Source organism: Gossypium raimondii, chromosome 8, assembly GCF_025698545.1.
Source record: "Gossypium raimondii isolate GPD5lz chromosome 8, ASM2569854v1, whole genome shotgun sequence".
Lineage (NCBI taxonomy): Eukaryota > Viridiplantae > Streptophyta > Magnoliopsida > Malvales > Malvaceae > Gossypium > Gossypium raimondii.
This window is the reverse complement of record NC_068572.1, coordinates 57,756,288-57,776,752: the sequence shown is the minus strand read 5'-3', so window position 1 is coordinate 57,776,752 and position 20,465 is coordinate 57,756,288. Positions and strand designations below refer to the sequence as shown.

The window sequence follows — 20,465 nt, the reverse complement described above, 5'->3', positions numbered from 1 at the left end:
TTTTATAAATAATACAATAGCTCATATTAATTCAATTAGATGGTCTGCCTGACAGACACAACAAAATCTCAAATACGTTGAAAAGCCATTATCTATTTTTCTTTAAAAAAACCATAAACAAAAGAGCAGCTCCAGCTGATGATGAGTTACAAGAGTTGGTTAATTTAGCTTAGCTCTTTTTCTCTTCTTTGATTTATTATTTTTTGCGTGATGATGAGGTCTTACATTCTTGTTTGATATATTCTTAGGTTTTTGCTTCTTGTTCTGCTGTCTGCTACCACCTAGCTGCTCTTCATTGCCGTCTTCCTCGGCAGTATCTTCTTCATCTTCATCTTCATCCGAACTAAGTACCAAGTCTTCCACAACATCTTCATCGTCACCAACCCCTTCATCTTGTTCCATCCCTTTCTTCTTCTTCTTCTTCTTCTTCTTTTTCTTCTCCTCCTCCTTTGGGAGATTGGCCCTGATGGAACATGATAGATAGTGTAATAAGTAATGCTTTTTTTGGCAATCTAACAGTTTATAGACAGCAAAAACTTGTATACAAGAATGAAAACATGAGCTATTAGTGTACTACATGTGTGTCTGCATGGTGCACACGAGAGGGGGGCAAATATGACATGACAAGACATACCTGGAATCACCTCCAGGTAACCAGGAGGAACTAAAAACTGTAGCACCATCGTCATTCTTGATATCATCTTCTTCATCACTATCAGGGATCTGATCAAGCTTTTTACCAAAAACAGCAGACTTTTCGCCAACAAGAACACTGAAAATTTACATGCATGCTACTTAAATTAGCTGTATTAACACAATTATAATATAGACAGGATGAAACCAATCACAGAGAAAGATCATAGACCTGGATTCCATCATTGAATCATTTCTCTGTTGTGCTCTTTGACGCAGTGTTGTAACATACTGTGAGAGAGGACTAGTCCCCATCTTTTTCTCATCCTATGAGCAACAAAAAAGCTTAGTAACTTCATTTGATACCAAATCAAGTGCTCAAAGATGACAACAGCAGGAGCATTTGATGGAAAATTCTAACATATAATAATGGTACGGACCTCAAGAAAAGAAGTTGCTGCATTATCATTTGGTAGAAATGTAACTGATGCACGCCTTTCATTAGTAAACTCATCATTAGCCTCAATCTGATGTGAAGACAATGAAGCAATCAATAGCGTGCAGCCAAAAGTTTGCAAAGTGTAAAGGGAACATGCTTATGAATAACAGGTTAATATACTTAACAAGGAATGTTTTTCCATAAATCTAATTTTGAGAAGGAAGACATGTTAATCAATCCAAAGGATGTACCTTACGAATAAGATGCCTCATTTCTTTTCGGAATCTTTCAACTTTAGTACATTTGCAGAAGGAACGCAGCCTCACAGCTGGAATAAAAGACAATTCAAAGAAAGCAACAGAATAGCTCCATTGAGCTAAATGTTCAGCGAGCTCTTCAACCACAGAAATCACACATGCCTCCTGGAAGGCTCGTGTCTTTAGAATGGGCTTGCTTGCCTGGAAAATAAATTTGTCCAAATTTAGATAGGAACAAAAATGCTTATATCAATTGGAGTAGAACACAATAGATTTCAAGAATACCTTGAGTGTTGTACGTAAATCAACGGCTTTGCCAACACCTCCAGTGGGAGGTCTATTTAACTCTTTCATCTCCAGCATGTCCAAAAGAAGCATAGAAACAGGAATAAACGTACCAGTAGCTGCAGAAATGCGGTTCAGCATTTTAACACACCTCAATCTAAGCGGAAAATATCGAGCAGTTGGAACTAGACGGGCAACCCCAGAAATAATTTGGGTCAATGGATAAGCAAGCGGCCTAAAATCAGCTTCTGAGCTATAGGTACAGATAGCTCCAGTCCAAAGTTCAAGACAGTTAATAAACTTCCATTCATAAACCTTGCGGTATGCTTCCTGTGAAGAATGGTGGGACATGGAGCATTGCTTAGGCAAAACAAAAAAGGGAACAAATGCCAGAAGATTGCAATAAAGAGAATGGTAGTAGATGATCTTCTACTAATAGCATTCTCAGGAGACAATGGATAACTGCAACACTTTTCTAAGAAAAAATGTGTAAATGATACCTTAGTTTTCATGTTGAGTGCATCCCGGAGAAGCATTGCTAATTGTCTGATAAAAACAAATGCATGTTGATATGCCGTTGGAAGGTCCACTCGAATAAGTTCTACGACACAATTGGCGAGAAATTGGATATGCTGTAATTTAGATGCATTAACGAAGTGGCAGTTCAAAACATAGGCTTTGTAGATCCCTCTGAAACATTCATCTAAACAATCTGATCCTAGGCGAACACAAAGATCTCTAAGAAATAGAAAGGAGACAACAGGCAGAGCATCGCCTCCTGTACCCCAAAAGTGAAGTGCTACCTGAAGAAAGATGAATAGAGTAAACACAAGCAGATCTATGAATATTCCTTAAACGTTTAAAACAATATCATCCACAGAGGAATAGATTAGACCTCAAATTATCATAATAGATATATGAATATCACATACACAAGCAGATCAGGAAACAAAGAGTAACAGCAAATAAATCATTGCATTTGAATAAAAATCCCTTATAGATTAACCCTTTCTGCATACCTTGATGTATTTCCTGAGAAGGCTTGGAAAAGCAGCCAAAAACACAGACGAATACTGGAGACGCCTTAAAGTGAATGATATCATTTTTGTGTCAGTCATTTGGTTCAAAACGTGTAGGGCATTTCCAAGATACGACTTCACTAAGTGGTTATAGTTCTTCCATTGTTTTGTGTTCATTAGCTCAATTACGGTCTCTTTCTTTCCGCCAGAAGCAGGAAGTTTCAACAATTTGCGGAGTATTCTATCCATTTCAGATAGTGTAAACAACATTATTTTGTTAAATACACTGCTTGACATGACAGCAAACTTAGCTGAAGAGTCGGTCCCAGTATCATCACCATAGTGACAAGCAGTCCTAAAAGCCTTCATAATAGAATGGACTGCACTTAGTTTCTCATCCTCTCGGATTGACTTACACCAAGAATTAACCATTTCAGTAGTTAAAACGTTTTTGGATGGTTTCTCCTCTTCCTCAGGGATATCATGCTGATAAGTCTCATCATCCAACTGGTTTTCTGCATCTTCCATGTCAACTTCAGCATCATCCTACAAAAGACATGATTGAAGCAGGTGAAATTGCATCTTGTTTTATGCAATGAAAGCCATTTGTAACAATATAAAGTTGAACCTAATTTGCCCAACTTACGTCAAAATCTTCATCTTCATCATCAAACGTAAGAAGGTCTTTGCCGTATTGTTGCAAGTACTGGTAGAACTCTGGATCCTACAAAACCGATAAATATATGTTTAGGTGTGTAGATATATCCCCGATGAGCTAGTAAAATATATAAAAGAAAAAGGGGAAATAATTTAAGATAAAAATTCAGAAAACCAGAAGAGAATATATATATATATACATGGAAACGAAAGAAGAAACCTTTTTCTGGAGCCTTTCAAGCTGCTCTTTATGTTCTTTAGCAGCACTTGGAGATTTTGACATTGTTTTACTTTTTTTGCCCTTCTCTCCCATTTCAGCAAGCACTCTGTCGCAGATAATCAAAATTGAACTAGTTTTACTTGATTCTTTTTAAATGAAATTGGGATTGAAATTAAAATTAAAATCAGCAGAAAGTTGAAACCTCTTAATAGTGACGAATTCTCGACGACCGCGTAATATACCCGCCGGCTTTTTTATGCTCCGGCTTCTCCTTTTTTCTAAAGGGGCGTTAAGGGCTTAAGGATGCTACCAGCTAGGGTTTTAGAAGAAGGGTTTTCTTTATTGGCAAGGTTTATTTCCATCTTTACCCTAAGATATTCAATCGGGTAAATTATAGGTAATTTAACTAAAAAAAAATTAGTGATTAAAGTTTTCAAAATTATATTTATGTCATATTTTTTTGGTATAATAATAATTTTAATTCTCTGTTTTATATTTTCTAACCTTAATTTTATATAAAATATAAAAAACTCAAAATTATTTTAAAAGTAGAAAAATCTATATAAAAGTTCTAGAAAATAAAATCTTAGAAAACATTATTGTTGAAAATTTTATATGTATGGGAAATGAAAAATTATCACTCAATAGAATACAATAACAAATTAAAAGCAGAACAAAAAAAAAACAAGACTCAAGTCTAGAGGTGCTCATGGGCCGGGCGGCCCGGTCCGGCCCGACGGCCCGCCCGAAATATGGGAGGGTTTGGGTAAAAATATAGGCTCGAAATATGGGCTTGGGCAAAAAAACGAGGCCCGATTAAAAAACGGGCCAGGCCTCGAGCACAACTTTTTTGGCCCGGCCCGGCCCGGCTCGGATATAATAAATATTTTTATTATTTTTTGATTTTTTTAATTTTAAAATACTTTTAAAATACTTTTTTTAAATTTTTTAAATTTTAAATTTTTTTAAAATACTTTTTTAATTTTTTGTAATTTTAAAATATTTTTAAAATACTTTTTTTAATTTTTGTTTTAATTTTTAAAATAAATTTTTGGTATTTATTTAAAAAAGGGCCGGGCCGGGCCCGGGCTTATGAATTTTTTCCCGGGCCGGGCCTGGGCAAAATTCTAGGCCCATATTTCGGGCAGAGCTGGGCCCGGGCCAAAAATTTTTTATGGGCCCGGCCTGGCCCATAAGCACCTCTACTCAAGTCTAGTTCTATGCTCCCGAAGAACATCCAAAATTGGTATTATAGAAGATTGTGAAATCAACTTTATTGCTTTCAATTAATTTGAATTATTTTTCAAAACCAAAATTATAAAAAAAAAATTGAATTTCTTATCTTATAACGAAAATGCTATGTAAAGAAACAAAAAGGTAGAAAACAAAAGACCAATACTTTTGCTTAATAATTTTATTTTTTCTATGTTTTTAAATAATGAGTATTGGTTATTTCTATACAGATAATATAAAAAGGAATTTTGAGGGTTTAACGATAATTTTCGATCATTTTATTTATTTTTGAAATTTTATATACTTTAATTTATTTTTTAGAATTTTCTACATTTTTAAAAGAATTTTAAAATTTTAACATTTTATATATAATCAATGTCAAATTGACAAAAGTATCTTTTTCTTCCAAATTGACAATGTATAAAAATTGAAGATTAAAATTGTTATTATAACAACTAAAAAGTGTTACTTATTAGTCGAGTGACCAAAAAATAATTTCAAAAATTTAGTGATCAAATTATAACTTTCTAGTTAAATGACCAAAACGAAAACTTATTCATAGTTTATTGACTAATGGTGCGATTTACCATATTAAATATAGGACCAATTACAATTTTAATCTTGGTTTAAATTTGTCAAAGATCCTTTTACTCTTCTAAAATTTAGAATTTAATTTCTATACTTTTTTTTGAGACATAGCGTCCTTATACTTTTTCTATTTAAAAATCTCGGTCTTCTTTGTTAGATTTGGCAATGTGACACTTATAAGAAAGATAAAAATAACTCTTTTATCCCTCAACATTCATTGTTTTTTTTGTTAATTTGGTCGTTACTCTTCAAAAGTACATGAACAAATTAAAATGTTTTAAAACTAAATTTTTTTTGGATTTTCAAGAAAATGTAAAATTTTAATAATTCTTTAAAATAAAAATAATTTCCAAAATTTCATTTGAAATAATTTTAAAAATATGAAAGATATGAAAATTCAAAAATGTGTTATTTACTCCATGAATGGTAATAAAATATCTCTAAAGATTGAGCTATTTGTTCTCTCCATATTAAATTAAATTTGGACAAAAAAATTAATAAAAATATGTAAATTTAATTATAAAGCATATGACATATTAGTATAAAATAATTTTAATAATAATACAAATTCTGAATTATATATAATCAAGTGAAAATATTCCTGTTATTTAAAAATTTGTTTAATTTTTAAATAAAGATACAAACCATATCTTGAAGTCCACCATAGCATAGCAATTGCATAGACATCGTCTCTTGAGCGTAGCATTCCATGTGATAACCATATTTTTCTCTTTCATATCATCAAAAACCGAGCATGTGATATATATGCGCTTCCTCCATTCAATTGCCATGCATGCACTACACTAGCTCATGCTTTATACTCGCCCAAAGAAATTACATTCCTTTCAAAAGCTCCCCATTGCTGGAATATGGATTTATGGAATACCACCACTCTTGAATTCTCTCAATGAAAACGCACAACCACAAACAATATAGACAGCAAGACATGCTTTAAATTGCTTCAACATAGGGAATCAAAACCAATATCCTGGTATTCTGATAGTTACTGCTTTCTTATAAAGAAATTTGCTAAACAATATACACAGTTCAAGAGCCTTGGGAAGAGTCACAATGTGAGTTTGAGGGTCTGTTCATCCCACTCACTTTTACATTCAATGCCATTGCAAATAACTTGGATCATTGATTGGAAAAACAATGTGTGTGTGGCTATACTACACTATCTTGTAATACAAACCTGTATGTAGAACTTTTAAGGGTTGAAAAAATTGCTCTTTGATCCCCTTAAACTTGTGGCTGTACAGTGGAAAGAGAGGCTCTCTGCCTTGCAAAGAATGCAGTTCACTTATATGAGTATCTGAGATCTGGCAGCACCACGAGAACATTTCTTCCGGCCGCTTTTGCTAAGACCACAAACACAGATCTCTAGAAGATTGTAGTCCTCATCCCAGAATAACAAAGAAGCCGTCTCTGGATTCTCCAACATCATTTTAGAGGTCAGGAAACCGGCAATACTCCATGTTTGGTAAAGTCGGGATTGCTTTCCAATAAACTTTCCATTTCGAGTGTCATAATATTCAGGCCAATGATCAATTGAAAGCCTCTTCTCTGCCAAAGCAACTGCCTTCTCAGCTAGTTCTAATCTGCGCATCTTGATGCAAGCCAAAGTGAACTGAAAGAGTGATGTAAGATTTGAATGAGTATCATTGCATGAAATGGTTCAAGGTACTATTCAAAGAAGAATCATAGAACGAGGTTGGATGATTAAAATAAAACCAGATAAACAATTAAGTCCAAAGAAAATTCAAGCTTTTACCTGCCAGAGAAGTGTTGGCCAAGATCCACCATTATGGTAGGACCAAGGGCTGCACAATACACTCGTGTCAGTATATAATGCATGCATGCATGCATATGTGTGTGTGTATATATATAGAGAGAGAGAGACTTCATGTAAAGGGCAAGGAACTCACGTATTCTTTGGATCACTGCCAGTTATTATGCGCCACTCTTCATTCTCCACTGCAGGATATAATATCTTGAGAGGCATATGTCCCACAATATCACCCCATTTGGCTTCAATTAAGTTGAGAATAGCTTCATTCTGCTTTGGAGTGCCCAGTGATGAAACAATGGACCAGAGATTCCCAAGTGTGAAGAACCTAAAATCCATGTGAGCTGGCTGTAGATTGCCAATTAGATACCCACCTTCTTCAGGTATCCAATCCATAAGCCATGAAGGAATTTGCTCGGGATAAATATTGAATTTGTTGGTAGCATCCATGGAATACTCTTCTGTCTTATATCGGTAAATCTCATTAATCTTTTTCATGTCAACCCAGTAGTATTCTCTAATGTGGAATGATAGTGCACTCAGTCGATTATTGATAGCTCTTATCAAATTCTTGGAACTTTCATTTGCAGTGAGCATCTCAAGAGAAGAACGTAGAGCAGCATAAAACAAAGCCTGTTAGATCAAACATATGACAGTTAGGAGAACTGAAGATAAGCAGAGGAAAGAAAACTTAAAAATACTTGAAACAAATTAACTCACCTGGATCTCAAGGGGATGACCATGGATGCCCATCCTTCTGTCTATCATGCAGGATCCATCAGTGACTAACAGAGAAGGAAACATATCAAATCCATCAGCTAAACACAAGTTGAGGATCAGTTTTATTCCTGTTTGAACATCCACTCTCTCTTGCAACGTACAATCACCAGTGATCTTCCCATATGCCCTCAGCAATATAATCCACCACAATCCTATCAACAAAGTCAGTTCAATAAGCTCAATCACTTTCTTACTGAGCAATAACTTGGAAAAGAAGAAATCAGTTTACGAGTGCAAAATAACTATGATTGTTGAAGATGAACAGCTCAACATCCTCATTTTTAGACTAGCTAGCAAGTTCTTGTACTAAATGGTATTGACAGTTGCAATATAGTATACTAACCAGAGTCCACTGGGGCAACACGACCAATAGCTGATTCTCCAAAATCTGGATCCAGAACTTCCTCAAACTTATTACCATCAAGAGGTACAGTTCTGACCTTAAAACTAGCTGGCATCAAACCCTGTCCAGGACTATAGCAGTCCACAGTTTTCTCCCAACTCTAGATCAAAAACAACAAAAAAGTTGTTAAGTTCCAAATTGTTGATTTGGTAAAACTTATTGGGAAATGGTTAACCTCCATAGCATTGCTAGTGGATGTGTTTCAAGGTCCCAGCACAAGCAAAAGAGGCATAAAATTGATTACATTAATGGCTCATTTGGTTATTTAGTGTATTAACACAAGTAAAAGTTTAATCATTACATAAGCATTAAATGGTTTGGACAAGTAAAATCTAGTAAAAAATTAAGACCTCTCCAAAATAAGTAAAGAAATTCCCTTCCTTAGCTCAAAACAAGTCATGTGAGTAGCTAAAAATTTCCATATGAAATTAATTTATTGTTAACTCATTTATGGATACATGTTGAAAAAATAAGACTACATGAGTAAAAAATGCTCAAAGTTCTACAATGATTAACAGGCATCTAAAAAGCACAATATAACAACTTTATGGGGAATATGTGCATTGAATTTGTTTTACACATGGAGAAGAAAAACTTAATGGTGTGTGAGAAACATGCACTAAGTACTTTAGAAAAGAACAAGAAAAATCCCAGCTATCTCTAAGGGAGCCTCGAATTGCTTAAAGGACAGTTAGAAAGAACCACAGAAATGAATCCTAAGATGAATTTTCCTAGCATTAACTTTTCTAAACATTTTAACATGCAAGTTTTGCAGCTATCTGAAATTATGAATGTTAAACAACACTTAAATGTACACAAACACCCAACAATCAATGATGGAAAAGGAAATGCAGAGTTATGTAGCTACAATATTATTCAACAAGGTAAATAAGTGAATATATATACCTGCAACTGCAAGGTATGGAGGAGAAAATTCTTGACAATCTCTCCTTCACCTTTAAGCAAGAAAGCCAAAGCCGAAGGCACAAAATCACGAATGAAAACCTGATCATAATTCAAGGGCTGCTTGTCACCTGGATCGTTTGCAGCCACTGTACCAACAGGGGATCCACAATACGTCACAACTGCACCTCTCAACAAATTCCATGCCTCCTTTTCAATGTCGCTCTCAACTTTAATTCCACTCTTCCTTCCCTCCAAAGCCTCCCCGATGTTCTTCACGTTGTTTACATCTTCAGCTACAGGAACTTCTCCTCCTAAAACGTTCTCATCCTTTTCAATCCTTTCAACAACAAACGGATTCACATTGATGCCGTTTTGCAAGTAAAATTTGTCCAAATTCTGGTCTTTTACGCGGGTTTCAACCGATGTTGAGAGATCTCTCACCCTTGATGCTACCCTGACATCAGTAGAGACGTAAGGCCTAGAAACTGACCCGGATTGAGAGAGATCCAAACTTGTTGACCAATTCGGCTTCTTCGTATTATTGATAACGCGTCTAAAGGGTAAGAATGGAGAAGGGTAGGCGTGGAATTGAGAGTTGTAACTGAAATTCGGAAGAAAAGCATTGGTCTTGCAGAAAAGCTTTTGCTCACAAGGAAAGGGATGATGAAACCAATGTCTGAGCCCGAAAAACGATGAGTTTCGGAGGTTTAGGACCCTTGAAGGAAGCTTCATAGGGGAATTGCGGATAAAATTCATGACGCTCATAACCGAAAACAAAGATATGGAGATAGAGAAGAATACAACATGAAATCGTTTCTTTTCGTCCCCTTTGGTTGTGCGAGTTGAATAAGGAGATTGAGAAAAAAGATGGGCTTTCCTTTTAATGGGTATTGTCTTGGGATAATAAGAGGTTTTGAAAGAGAGATTGGTGTCCTTTGACGGGGAAATGGAGTCCAGAGTCTTGGAAATAGAGGCCAAACGATGGATGAAACCACACTGATTCTTAGAAAGCGCTTCTTAGGCATGGAAGGGGAACGGTTGCCGGTTTTAACCAAAGAAAAAATGAAAGTTCGTCTAGGTTTTAAAAATCCAATAATATGTCAGTCTAACCGGTCAGATTATGATCAGTTCGAGTTTTACACTTATTTATCTTTTGATTAAGTAAATTATTAAATGGTAAACTATCAAAATAGTTACTTTTATTTCTCTCGGGCTATATTTTAGTCATTTATGTTTGAAATGTTATGTTTTAGCCACTTAGGTTAACGTATTGTAACATTTTAGTCACTGAGTCATTAATTCTCATTAATGGTGTAACGGTAAGTTGACGTGGCACGTTAAATCATTATTTGAAACAAAAATTTTAGATTAAATTATACAATTGGTTCCCCATATTTTTTTCGTTTTGAGCAATTTATTATTTTTATGCTCTTTTAACTTTCTTTTTTTTTCTTTATTTTTTCTTTATTTTCCATTCTATTCTACTTCTCCTCTATTTTCCTTCATTCTCCATCTCTTTTAATGTAAAAAATTTTAAATTGCTCAAAACGAAAAAATATAGGGACCAATTATATAATTTAACCTAAAGTTTTCGTTTAAAATAATGATTTAACGTGTCATGTTAACTTACCGTTACACCATTAATAGCAATTAACGTTCGTTGACTAAAATATTATAACACGATAAGGTAAATGACTAAAACGTAATATTTCAAACATAAATAACTAAAATATAACCTGAAAACAAAAGTGATTATTTTGGTAGTTTACCCTTACTAAATTTTATGAAAGTAGAATTTCTTTTAATATTTAGTTGAGTTGTTATTTTACCTCAATTTTGGCTCAATTCTTTGTCGGAATTAATAAATTGACTTTTTTAATTCAATAAATTCGATCAATTGATCAAATTCCAACAATCATGCTTGAAATACTTTTTTATTCTTTTGTTAATTTTCAACATTTTTATATCAACTTTTGGTTTATGAATTTTGTATAAATTTTGATGGAATAATATAATATTTATTTAATTTATATATCCAACGGATTTATTATTTTTATCTATTGAAATATATTAAAATATTTATTTAAAATATATTTAAAAACTGTAACATTTGAAAATAATATATTTAAAATTAAATCATAAAATTAAACCATCATTGTCAAATTTATTAATTTCAACGTTGTTCTACACTTCTTTATAATTAGTTTATAATGAAACAGTACATTATAGTTATTATGATATGCTGTACATGTAAATTATTAATAAATAATAATTATACGACAAATAATTTATTTTGTTAAAAATAAATTAAAGTAATGAACTTGTAGAAATTAAAATCTAAATAATTAAGACCTAATTATAAAAATCAAAGTTGAATAAATTAAGAATGTGAATCGGAGATCAAATTAAAAAAATACAGAGGACTTAAAAACAAAGTAGATTGAGTTCAAATTTAAATAAATCGTACATAAGGACTTAAGTGCTTAAACGTAAATAAATGAAGAACTTAAGATAAAATTACTCCAATAAAATAAAGACTTAAAATAAATAGGCAAAAGTAATATGAACTAAATTACCATTTATCCGAAAAAAAAAAAACTAGATAATAACTGCCACTTAGAGGTGTTCATAGGCCAGGCCGGGTCAGACCCAACTAAAATTCAGGCCTGTTTGCTAGACACAAGCTCGACTCGGACTGAAAAAATGAGCTTAAAATTTTGCCCAAACTCAACCTAGATAAAAATATTAAAATTCGGGCTCAGCCAATCCATATTAAATTTTTATATTATTTTTTATATAATTTTAAATATATATAATACATAAAAAATACTAAAACATCAAAATAAATATTTCTCAACAAATTAAAAATAATTTTAAAAAATAATTTGTTTGAAGAGTTGGTGCAACCAAACTATTTAATTGGAAAATAAATAAATGGGAAAACATGGTTAATTAAGAAAATTACTTTGGTGTTGTGATCAGAGGGGGAAATAGAGGAGATGGTGGGGGAAGACGGTGGAGGAAGCATATGGGAGATTGAATCTAGCATTTTTTGATGTTGTTTAATATGGGTTTTTTTTATGGGAAGTTAAGGAATTAATTTAAATTTTTTGTAATTTTTAAAGGGACTAAAAGAATAATTTTTTTTTCAGGTTCAATCAGCAATCTGTTAACAGTTTAACAATTGAGTGATCATTTTAGTCAATTTTTCTAATGACAGAAAATTTTAAAGTGACTTTTAAGATAATTGTAGTTTACCTAATTATTATTATTATGGAATAAATTTTCCTATTGTTAATTTAAAATTTAGTTTATATTAAGTTTTGACGAAAGATTATACTCTATCACACATTATTATAGAGTTTCCTTTATTCTTCTAGCATAGTTATTTGTATGTTCGCAGGTTTGCTGATCATAATGCTTTTTTGCTAGTCTTGCTGCTTATACTGGTGCTTAATGTTTTGATCTAGTGTGGTAGTAGCTGAGGTTGGCAGAAACTCTTGCAGCTTAGACATGTTGCTGGTCAAGTGGCAGCAGTTTGAAGTATGTTAAGACCAAGAAGGGAGAAAATTCCATCAAGCTCTATATTCCCAAACATGGCCATTCATCATAGGCTTGAGATAATCCAATGGTTGCAGAACCTTAGTAAAGCTTGATTTAGTCAATCATGATCTATGTAATGTTTGGAACCTAAAACTTTAGGAAATTTCGCTAAGTTGTTTATTGATGTAATCCATAGCAGTCACATGCTTTCTTGGATAATGAAACCATTTGCTTATATAGTGACTAAATTGAAAATTTTTAAAGTTAAATGATCAAAATAAAAATACAAATATAATTAAATGACTTTTTTATAATTTATCTTTAATAAATAACCTCACACAAAACCCACACATTGCATACGTGGCTGTAATGTAGTGTGTGGGCACAACTATACCTTTTTCTAGATAAACAATTGGCTTCCAAATGTTTCACGTCTCATATTTCCAATGCGGTACACTTGTCATTCGATCCCCCCCATTTGTGGTTACAAAACGCATACATCAATTTCAATTTACACGTATTATTAATGGCCAGAAGAAAATAATTAGTGGATGCAAAAATATACGTCACCTACTTTTTCACCCACTATCTATTCTAATATCTGATTTAAAGTTATAAATTGAGTTTGATATCACCAATTATTATACATTATAATTATATTATAAGAAAAATAATGTGAATAAAATTAAACAAATAACTTATTTTTATCTATTTATTAAGTATGTTATAATAAAAAAACCAGCATATATCTATGTATTTTCTATTTAATTTATTCTTTTCTTTAGTTTTAATTACATCTTGAAGTATTATAAGATCACCCAACAAAATAAAACCAATTTCTTTCATTAAAATATATTAAATTCACTTAAGATTAACTATTTTAAATTTATAATAAAATATTAAAAATAAATATATGATAATTTTAAATTATTTATGAAATAAAATATACCCTATACCAAAATAAATATTTTAAAACGAAATACATGATAATTTTTAAAATTATTCTTGAAATAAAAAATAAACTATACCAAACATATTCAATTATATATTAACCTTGATTAAATTATTTTTATATAAAATTAATTAGTTATTATTTAAAAGGTTCTACGAATATATTTAAAAACAAAAGGTAAAAAAGAAGAAGACAAAAGCCAAAATATAAGGGTTATTATTTGATACATCTTTAATGAAGTTTTCAAACTCCACAAGTTAATTAAGAATATGACAAGTGTTATATTTATTTATATATATTTTTATTTTTTACTACATTCTATAATACATTTGTCAAACCCTCAACCTATTTTTGAGTCTAACTAAAAACTCTACTAACAATATATCAAATAATTTTCTAAATATAATTATTATTAATATCATATCGTTTTTTAAAAAAAAAAAACTTACGGCTCATGAGACCTTTAACTTAATGATAAAGTTAATGTTTAGAACTTTAAGATTTTAGGTTTAAGTCTCGTCTTGTGTAAATAATATGTAGGTTCTCAACCTATTTTTATTCTAGCGTATATGTGAGCTAAAGGTGTTCATGGGCTGATTATATTTTTCAATCTTGGGTAGATCCAACCCACTTTATTGTTTACAAATAATAAAAAGTAAAAAAAAAAGTTACATTAATATTTTATTCTTATAATAATTTTAAAAAAATATGTTTATTAATTTGTAATAAATAAAATGGGCTTTTGTGTAACTCAAGCTTAGGTTCAACCTTGGGAATATTTTGGAATCAGGCCTTGGTCCATTATCACCTTTAATGTGGGCCATGTATTGATTTATTCTAGTCTAATTCTAGATATATTATGATTATTAATGCAATCGTGTTTTTATAATGATCAGTTCTGGTTATAGTTTTTTAGACGTGTTAGTAAAAATCTCTGGTAAGAAAAATTTTGAACACACGAATGGAACTCGAATAGAAAAAGAAGAAATAAGACAAAGCTCCAAGGCATGTATCAAGCCACTATCTTTAAAGTTATATTCGCTCCCACCTATCTTCGATGTGCAAATGAGTTCCAAGCAAATTAACCTCGAGGATACAATGAAACCAATGACTATTTGTGTTTTGCACTGACAAGAATAGTCCACTACACACTGAGCAATGTATAACAAGAAACTCAATTTCTACAAAAGATTTTTGCAGTAATACTTTATAGAATAATCTAATAATATTAGAAAATGAAAGAAGGAAAAAAAGAATATTAGAATTTGTTGGTATTCTTTCCAAATGAAATCCCATTCCTATTTATAAGAATTTTCATGTCCCTTCATAAAGACATCTTTCAATAGGTGTCTTTCGAATAATAATGTCTTTAAATTAAACACATAATTATTCATTTAATATTACAACTATTTAAATAATTTAAATAGTTATAATTTTTTCAAAAATTAAATAATATAACTTTTGATTAATTACACCCATTCATTTATAATTATTAGAACACTATAAATATTTGAAAATGTTCCAATAATCTCCGCCCATTTTCAAAATATTTAGATTTTGATATTCTTGGAAATCAATTTGCATAAATGAAGGTATCTTACAATTGAACCTTCACTTAGTGAAAACATGTTAAAGTTAATCGAAATTGCATAGTAGACTAAGCTTTGAACCAACTATTCCATTTGATTAACTGAACACATCTCACACAATGATTTCAACATCGATTAATGGATAGCATCTAGGGACACTATTATGGCCATGTGTTTGTGTCCTCTTTTCATGAGTGCTGTTAGAACCAAGCCCTTAAGCTCCTAGAAGCGGCCACACTTCCACTCACATAGGTAGATCCCATCAAGAGTGTTCCCGTAATTATAACACTCTAACATATTTATGTTATGGGTCCATTAAGAGTACATTACTCATCCTTCCCTTATCATTACGGGTGCCTATGTAACACCCTTAACTCGTATCAGTTGCCGAAATAGAGTTATGGAGCATTACCAAAATTTACAGATCAAGTAAATTGATATTTCACATCATATAGTATTCATACCAGAAGTCAATCATAAAGTCCCTTATATGAGCCCTCGAGGCCCAAAATATACATTAGAAATAAGTCCGGACTAAACCGGGTACTCAAAGAAATTTTTGGAAAATATATACGTGCCATTATAACCAAAATCAAAACATCCGAAAGTACCGATAGAAGTGGTGGATAGTGTGATATATCTCCGACAAGTTTCTAACTCGATCAAGCTTCCGATAATCTGGAAAGTAAAGGAAAACAACTACATAATCAATGAATGCTTAGTAAATTTGTATAAACTTTAATCATATCAATTCATTTCAAATATGAAATTTATACATATAAATAATATTCCAATATTGACACCGCAATACTCGTGAAGTTATATTCAATAACTCAGAAGGTGAATAAATCCACAACATCACTTTTACATGTTATTCTAGCATAGTAGAATTTTAAACAACTTTAAACTCTTCTAAATTTCTTTATCTTCATTTGCATTTCTTTATTTTTCACACTCATTCCATGTGCATAACACACAAACCATAAGCATAATATTCAACCATATCCACAAGCTACTTCATTTAACATAGCCTTTCTCGAATTAATCCTATGGTAAGTCGTTTCATAAGAAATTGCACAATTTAAACCTTACCACTCTTTCATGAGCACTTGCATATTTTCTCTTGAGTGCTTACCATTTCAATGCATCATGTAAATAAACATATTACCATTCAACCAATAGCTTGACACTTGCTTAAGCATCAACAACAATATTTGTTAGCGTACTTACACATATTCTATATAAATTCAACATTGGTAAACTTATTTTCTCAACATGTCACACTTGAGTTTATTACTCGTTTCAATTTACATAATTTCCTTGTATCAACATCTAAAAGATATTCACATATGTGCATATCATGATGCTTATCATTCTCTTACTGTTTCTTCATAAACATATATCATTCATTTCTTTATATCAAGATACCATGTACCATCATTTCCATGTATTTCAGATATATATATATTCGGTAATAGTTCGTAATTACTAATGTACTTAGTCATCAGGCAAGTTTCATACACATGTATCTTCTATCTCATATTTCAACATGTCATGTAATATCAATTTCATGTATTTCAGGAATATACGGGTAATAAATCATTTCGTACTCATATTTTCTAATGTCAAGATTTTGCCCGTTAAATCATTTAAAATATCGATGGATACACAGGTAGTACACACAAAGTGTACAAATCTGTAATTTGTCAATTCATTTTTGGGAATTGTAACACCCTTAACCCCAAACTGTCGCTGAAACAGGGTTACGAGGCATTACCGGACATATTAAACGATTTACAAATATTTTTTAATAAATAACTAACATATTAAAATAAATCATAAATTTATATGTTTGTTTACCAATTGACTTCATTCATTTTTTTTATAAATTTCGACAGCATTTTTGCTTATTTTTGCATAAAACCCCTTGCAATTAAAATCGCAACCAATTTACAGTCAATACAGAAACCAACTCATTTTCACATTCAAACATGTCTAAATCATGCCTAAACATTTACTTATTAAATTGATCAACAATATTCATAATACTTTATAAAAGTAACTAATAAACTTTGTTCATCTCACTTCAATTTTAATACCGAACATACCATTTTGTAACTTAGTGTTTTGTTTATCATTCAAACATTAGAAGCAAATTCTTTACAACCAAAACTTACAAGACTCTTTAATAAGACCTAAGTACATGCCACATTTACCAAAAGGAAAAATACATCACCGAAGTTATGCTGAAGTCGGGATTGATCTGGATGCTGAACCGGTACCTTTGACTTCTGTCGATCTGCGCACGGAAACAACCGTACGCTGAGTATTTCATACTCAGTGGTATTACTATAATTTAAATTATTTAAGTAAGATAACCAATAACATGTCAACTTATATAACAATTAAATTCATAAACAAACTAATTTATTCTTACTTTCATTTCTCAATAATAACAACTCAATTTGACCATTCATCAATTTAATATTATATAACATTTCATTTGAACATAAATATGTTCATGAATCCTTGATTCAATCTTTTCATTCTCATTTCTCAATTTTCAATTCAATTTTCATTTCATGAATAAAGTCGATCATTTTCATTCGATTTTTGCTGTTTCATTTATTTACCCCTATTAACAAGACTCGGACTTTGGAGGATACACGGATCCAACCAAACACACCAAAATGGCACCCAGTGCCTCATCGGATAGTTCGAAGCAATAGTTGACACCCAGTGTCTCATCGGTAAAGCTGAAGAAAGTTGGTACCCAGTACCTCATCGAATCTATCCGAAGGAATATAGTGACACCTAGTGTCTCATCGACTCGAGATCGAAGTATCCCTGAACTCTTCTAATCCTATGGCATGCCAACTATATCCGACTCAACCCGACTAGTTAATAGGGTATTTAAGTCACATTAATCCCAATTCAATCACAATTTCTCACATTTTCAATTCAATCATTTTTCCACCTTTCAATCAATAATTAATCCACAATTCACACATTTTCACAACTCAATACATTTACATTCAATTTAATATTAGTCACTATTCGATTTAAATTCACTTCCCGTTTTCAATTAACAAACAATTTAAATATTAATTCATATCAACTATTCAGTTTAATTTCCACTCATCTTAATAATAATAATAATAATAATAATAATAATAATAATAATAATAATAATAATAATAATAATAATAATAATAATAATAATAATAATACTTACCTCACATTTCATTTAACAAACACATAAATTAAAATTTAACATTTAATAATAAATAACTTGAATTATAGTAATACAAACCGTAAATCTCTCGTTTTAGTCCTCGATAGCTTTCTCCTTTCCTTTTGATGCCGATGCTTCGGGATTTTTGTTAGCTACGAAAAATAATAATTTACACTATTAATTACAACACTAATTATGATAAATAATTGAATTTCTATTCAATTTCTTCTTTATTCTCAATTTGATCCTAACTAAGTTCACTTACTTTCCTAATTCAATTCACACTCTATTTCTATTCAAATTTCATCCAAACTCAAATTTAACTATTAAAATTCAGCATATTTTCCTATTTTTTAATTCCCCCAATTTAGTCCCCAACACATAAAACTTATAGTTTCTTTTACAATTTAATCCTTTTATCAATTCTAATCAAAATTTCGATCAATTAAACCCTCAATTCCATCATTTATTCAACATAAACCCTACTCAAAAATCTATTAACTTTCAAATTTTCAACTTAAATCCCAGAGTATTTCACTCTAGGATTCCAAAAACATCAAATTTATGAGAAAAGGACTTGATTTAACTTACTAATTAAACTTCAAGCTTCAAATCCCTAGTTTTCCCTTTTATTTTTCTTTCCCTTTTCTTTCTCCCCTGTTTCGAATGGTCTCTGTTTCTTTTCTTCTTTTATTTTATTCCTTTTATGTATTAGATAATAATAATATATTATAATAATCATATAATAATATTTAATTCACAAATATCTTTTACTTAAATTATAAGAAAATGTTTTATTTTATTACAAGTGTGTTTTATATATTTTACACATGTATTATTTTATCACCACACAATTGTCTTTATTTTATTTATTTCCTATAATATAATATCTTAATTTTAATTAATATAATTTATAATATTTTAATTAAATAATGTTTTATAATATTAATCAGGAAAATCTTAGATTTTTCCATGTATTGCTCTCCTATCTTAAGCCATTGGCTTATTTACCTATTTAGTCCCTCTTATTTTCTTTTGATCTATAATCAAACTTTTACCCTTTATTCAATTTAATCCCTTTTTCCTAATTACTCCTAATTAAGCTAAATTCACCTATCTAAAATGTAATTAAACACACAACTAGTCTCGTAAATATTTCTAATAATTATTTTTGAACTCAATTTACTAAGATGGAGGCCCGATATTATACTTTTCCGATGCCCGTGAATTTTGGGTCATTACAGGAATGCTCATACAAGCACATAAACGAGAAGCTTTCTCTCGAGCCATATAACAGGAAGCTCATGTGAGCCATATAACGGGAAGCTTATCCGGGCTGTATAACGGGAAGCTTATAAGAGCCATAATCAGGAAGCTCATACGAGCCAATTACGGGTAGCTCCGAAGAGCCATTAATCGGGAAGCTCTAGATAGCCATATATCGGGAAGTTCAAGCGAGCCATATTAGGAAGCTCCGGAGAGCCATTAATTAGGAAACTCACAAAGAGCCTTTAATCGGAAAGCTCATGAAGAGCCATATATTAAGACGCTTATAAGAGCTACGGTGTGTCCATAATACATGCATGATCACAATCGATCAGGAGGCTCCGAAAAGCTATTAACGGGAAGCTCGCAAGAACCATATAACGGGAAGCTCGAGAGGGCTAATAACGAGACGCTCTTTCGCGCTGTGGTGTGTCCGCAACATATGCAGGACCATAACCAACACAGAAACCCTGTATCCATTGAATTTCATTTATTCAAACGGGACTTAATATTTGTCGATCATCGTCGGATTTGTGATTAATTTCATACATGGAAATTTAAAAAAATCACACACAAAAAATTTAATTTAAAACATATAAATATACAATTTAATTACACAAACTCACCTGGCTAAATTGTAGAAATACCAAAGTTCAGGGGTATTTTGATAA

General features: G+C 31.4%; 2 protein-coding genes across 3 annotated transcripts; both read right to left on the bottom strand.

Annotated features, from left to right (window-relative positions):
• Positions 1 to 73: 73 nt before the first annotated feature.
• Positions 74 to 3,865, bottom strand: LOC105792456 (nucleolar complex-associated protein 2). Its single transcript, XM_012621041.2, has 11 exons — positions 3,713 to 3,865; positions 3,511 to 3,616; positions 3,280 to 3,357; positions 2,634 to 3,179; positions 2,115 to 2,417; positions 1,615 to 1,944; positions 1,324 to 1,530; positions 1,074 to 1,160; positions 866 to 960; positions 635 to 772; positions 74 to 463 (listed from the first exon to the last, which is right to left on the bottom strand). The coding sequence occupies exons 2-11, from the start codon at positions 3,601 to 3,603 to the stop codon at positions 160 to 162; spliced, it is 2,181 nt and encodes a 726-aa protein (XP_012476495.1). The 5' UTR covers positions 3,604 to 3,616; positions 3,713 to 3,865; the 3' UTR covers positions 74 to 159.
• Positions 3,866 to 6,264: 2,399 nt separating this feature from the next.
• LOC105792457 (alkaline/neutral invertase A, mitochondrial) lies at positions 6,265 to 10,260 on the bottom strand. Of its 2 annotated transcripts, XM_012621042.2 has the most exons (6): positions 9,210 to 10,258; positions 8,244 to 8,403; positions 7,841 to 8,052; positions 7,260 to 7,753; positions 7,106 to 7,154; positions 6,265 to 6,961 (listed from the first exon to the last, which is right to left on the bottom strand). In XM_012621042.2, exons 1-6 carry the CDS (start codon positions 9,972 to 9,974, stop codon positions 6,635 to 6,637), a joined length of 2,007 nt encoding a protein of 668 aa, XP_012476496.1. In that variant the 5' UTR covers positions 9,975 to 10,258; the 3' UTR covers positions 6,265 to 6,634. The 2 variants fall into 2 exon arrangements, with proteins under 2 accessions (XP_012476496.1, XP_012476498.1); XM_012621044.2 differs by lacking the exon at positions 7,106 to 7,154 and having other exon boundaries at positions 9,210 to 10,260.
• Between the last annotated feature and the right edge of the window lie 10,205 nt (positions 10,261 to 20,465).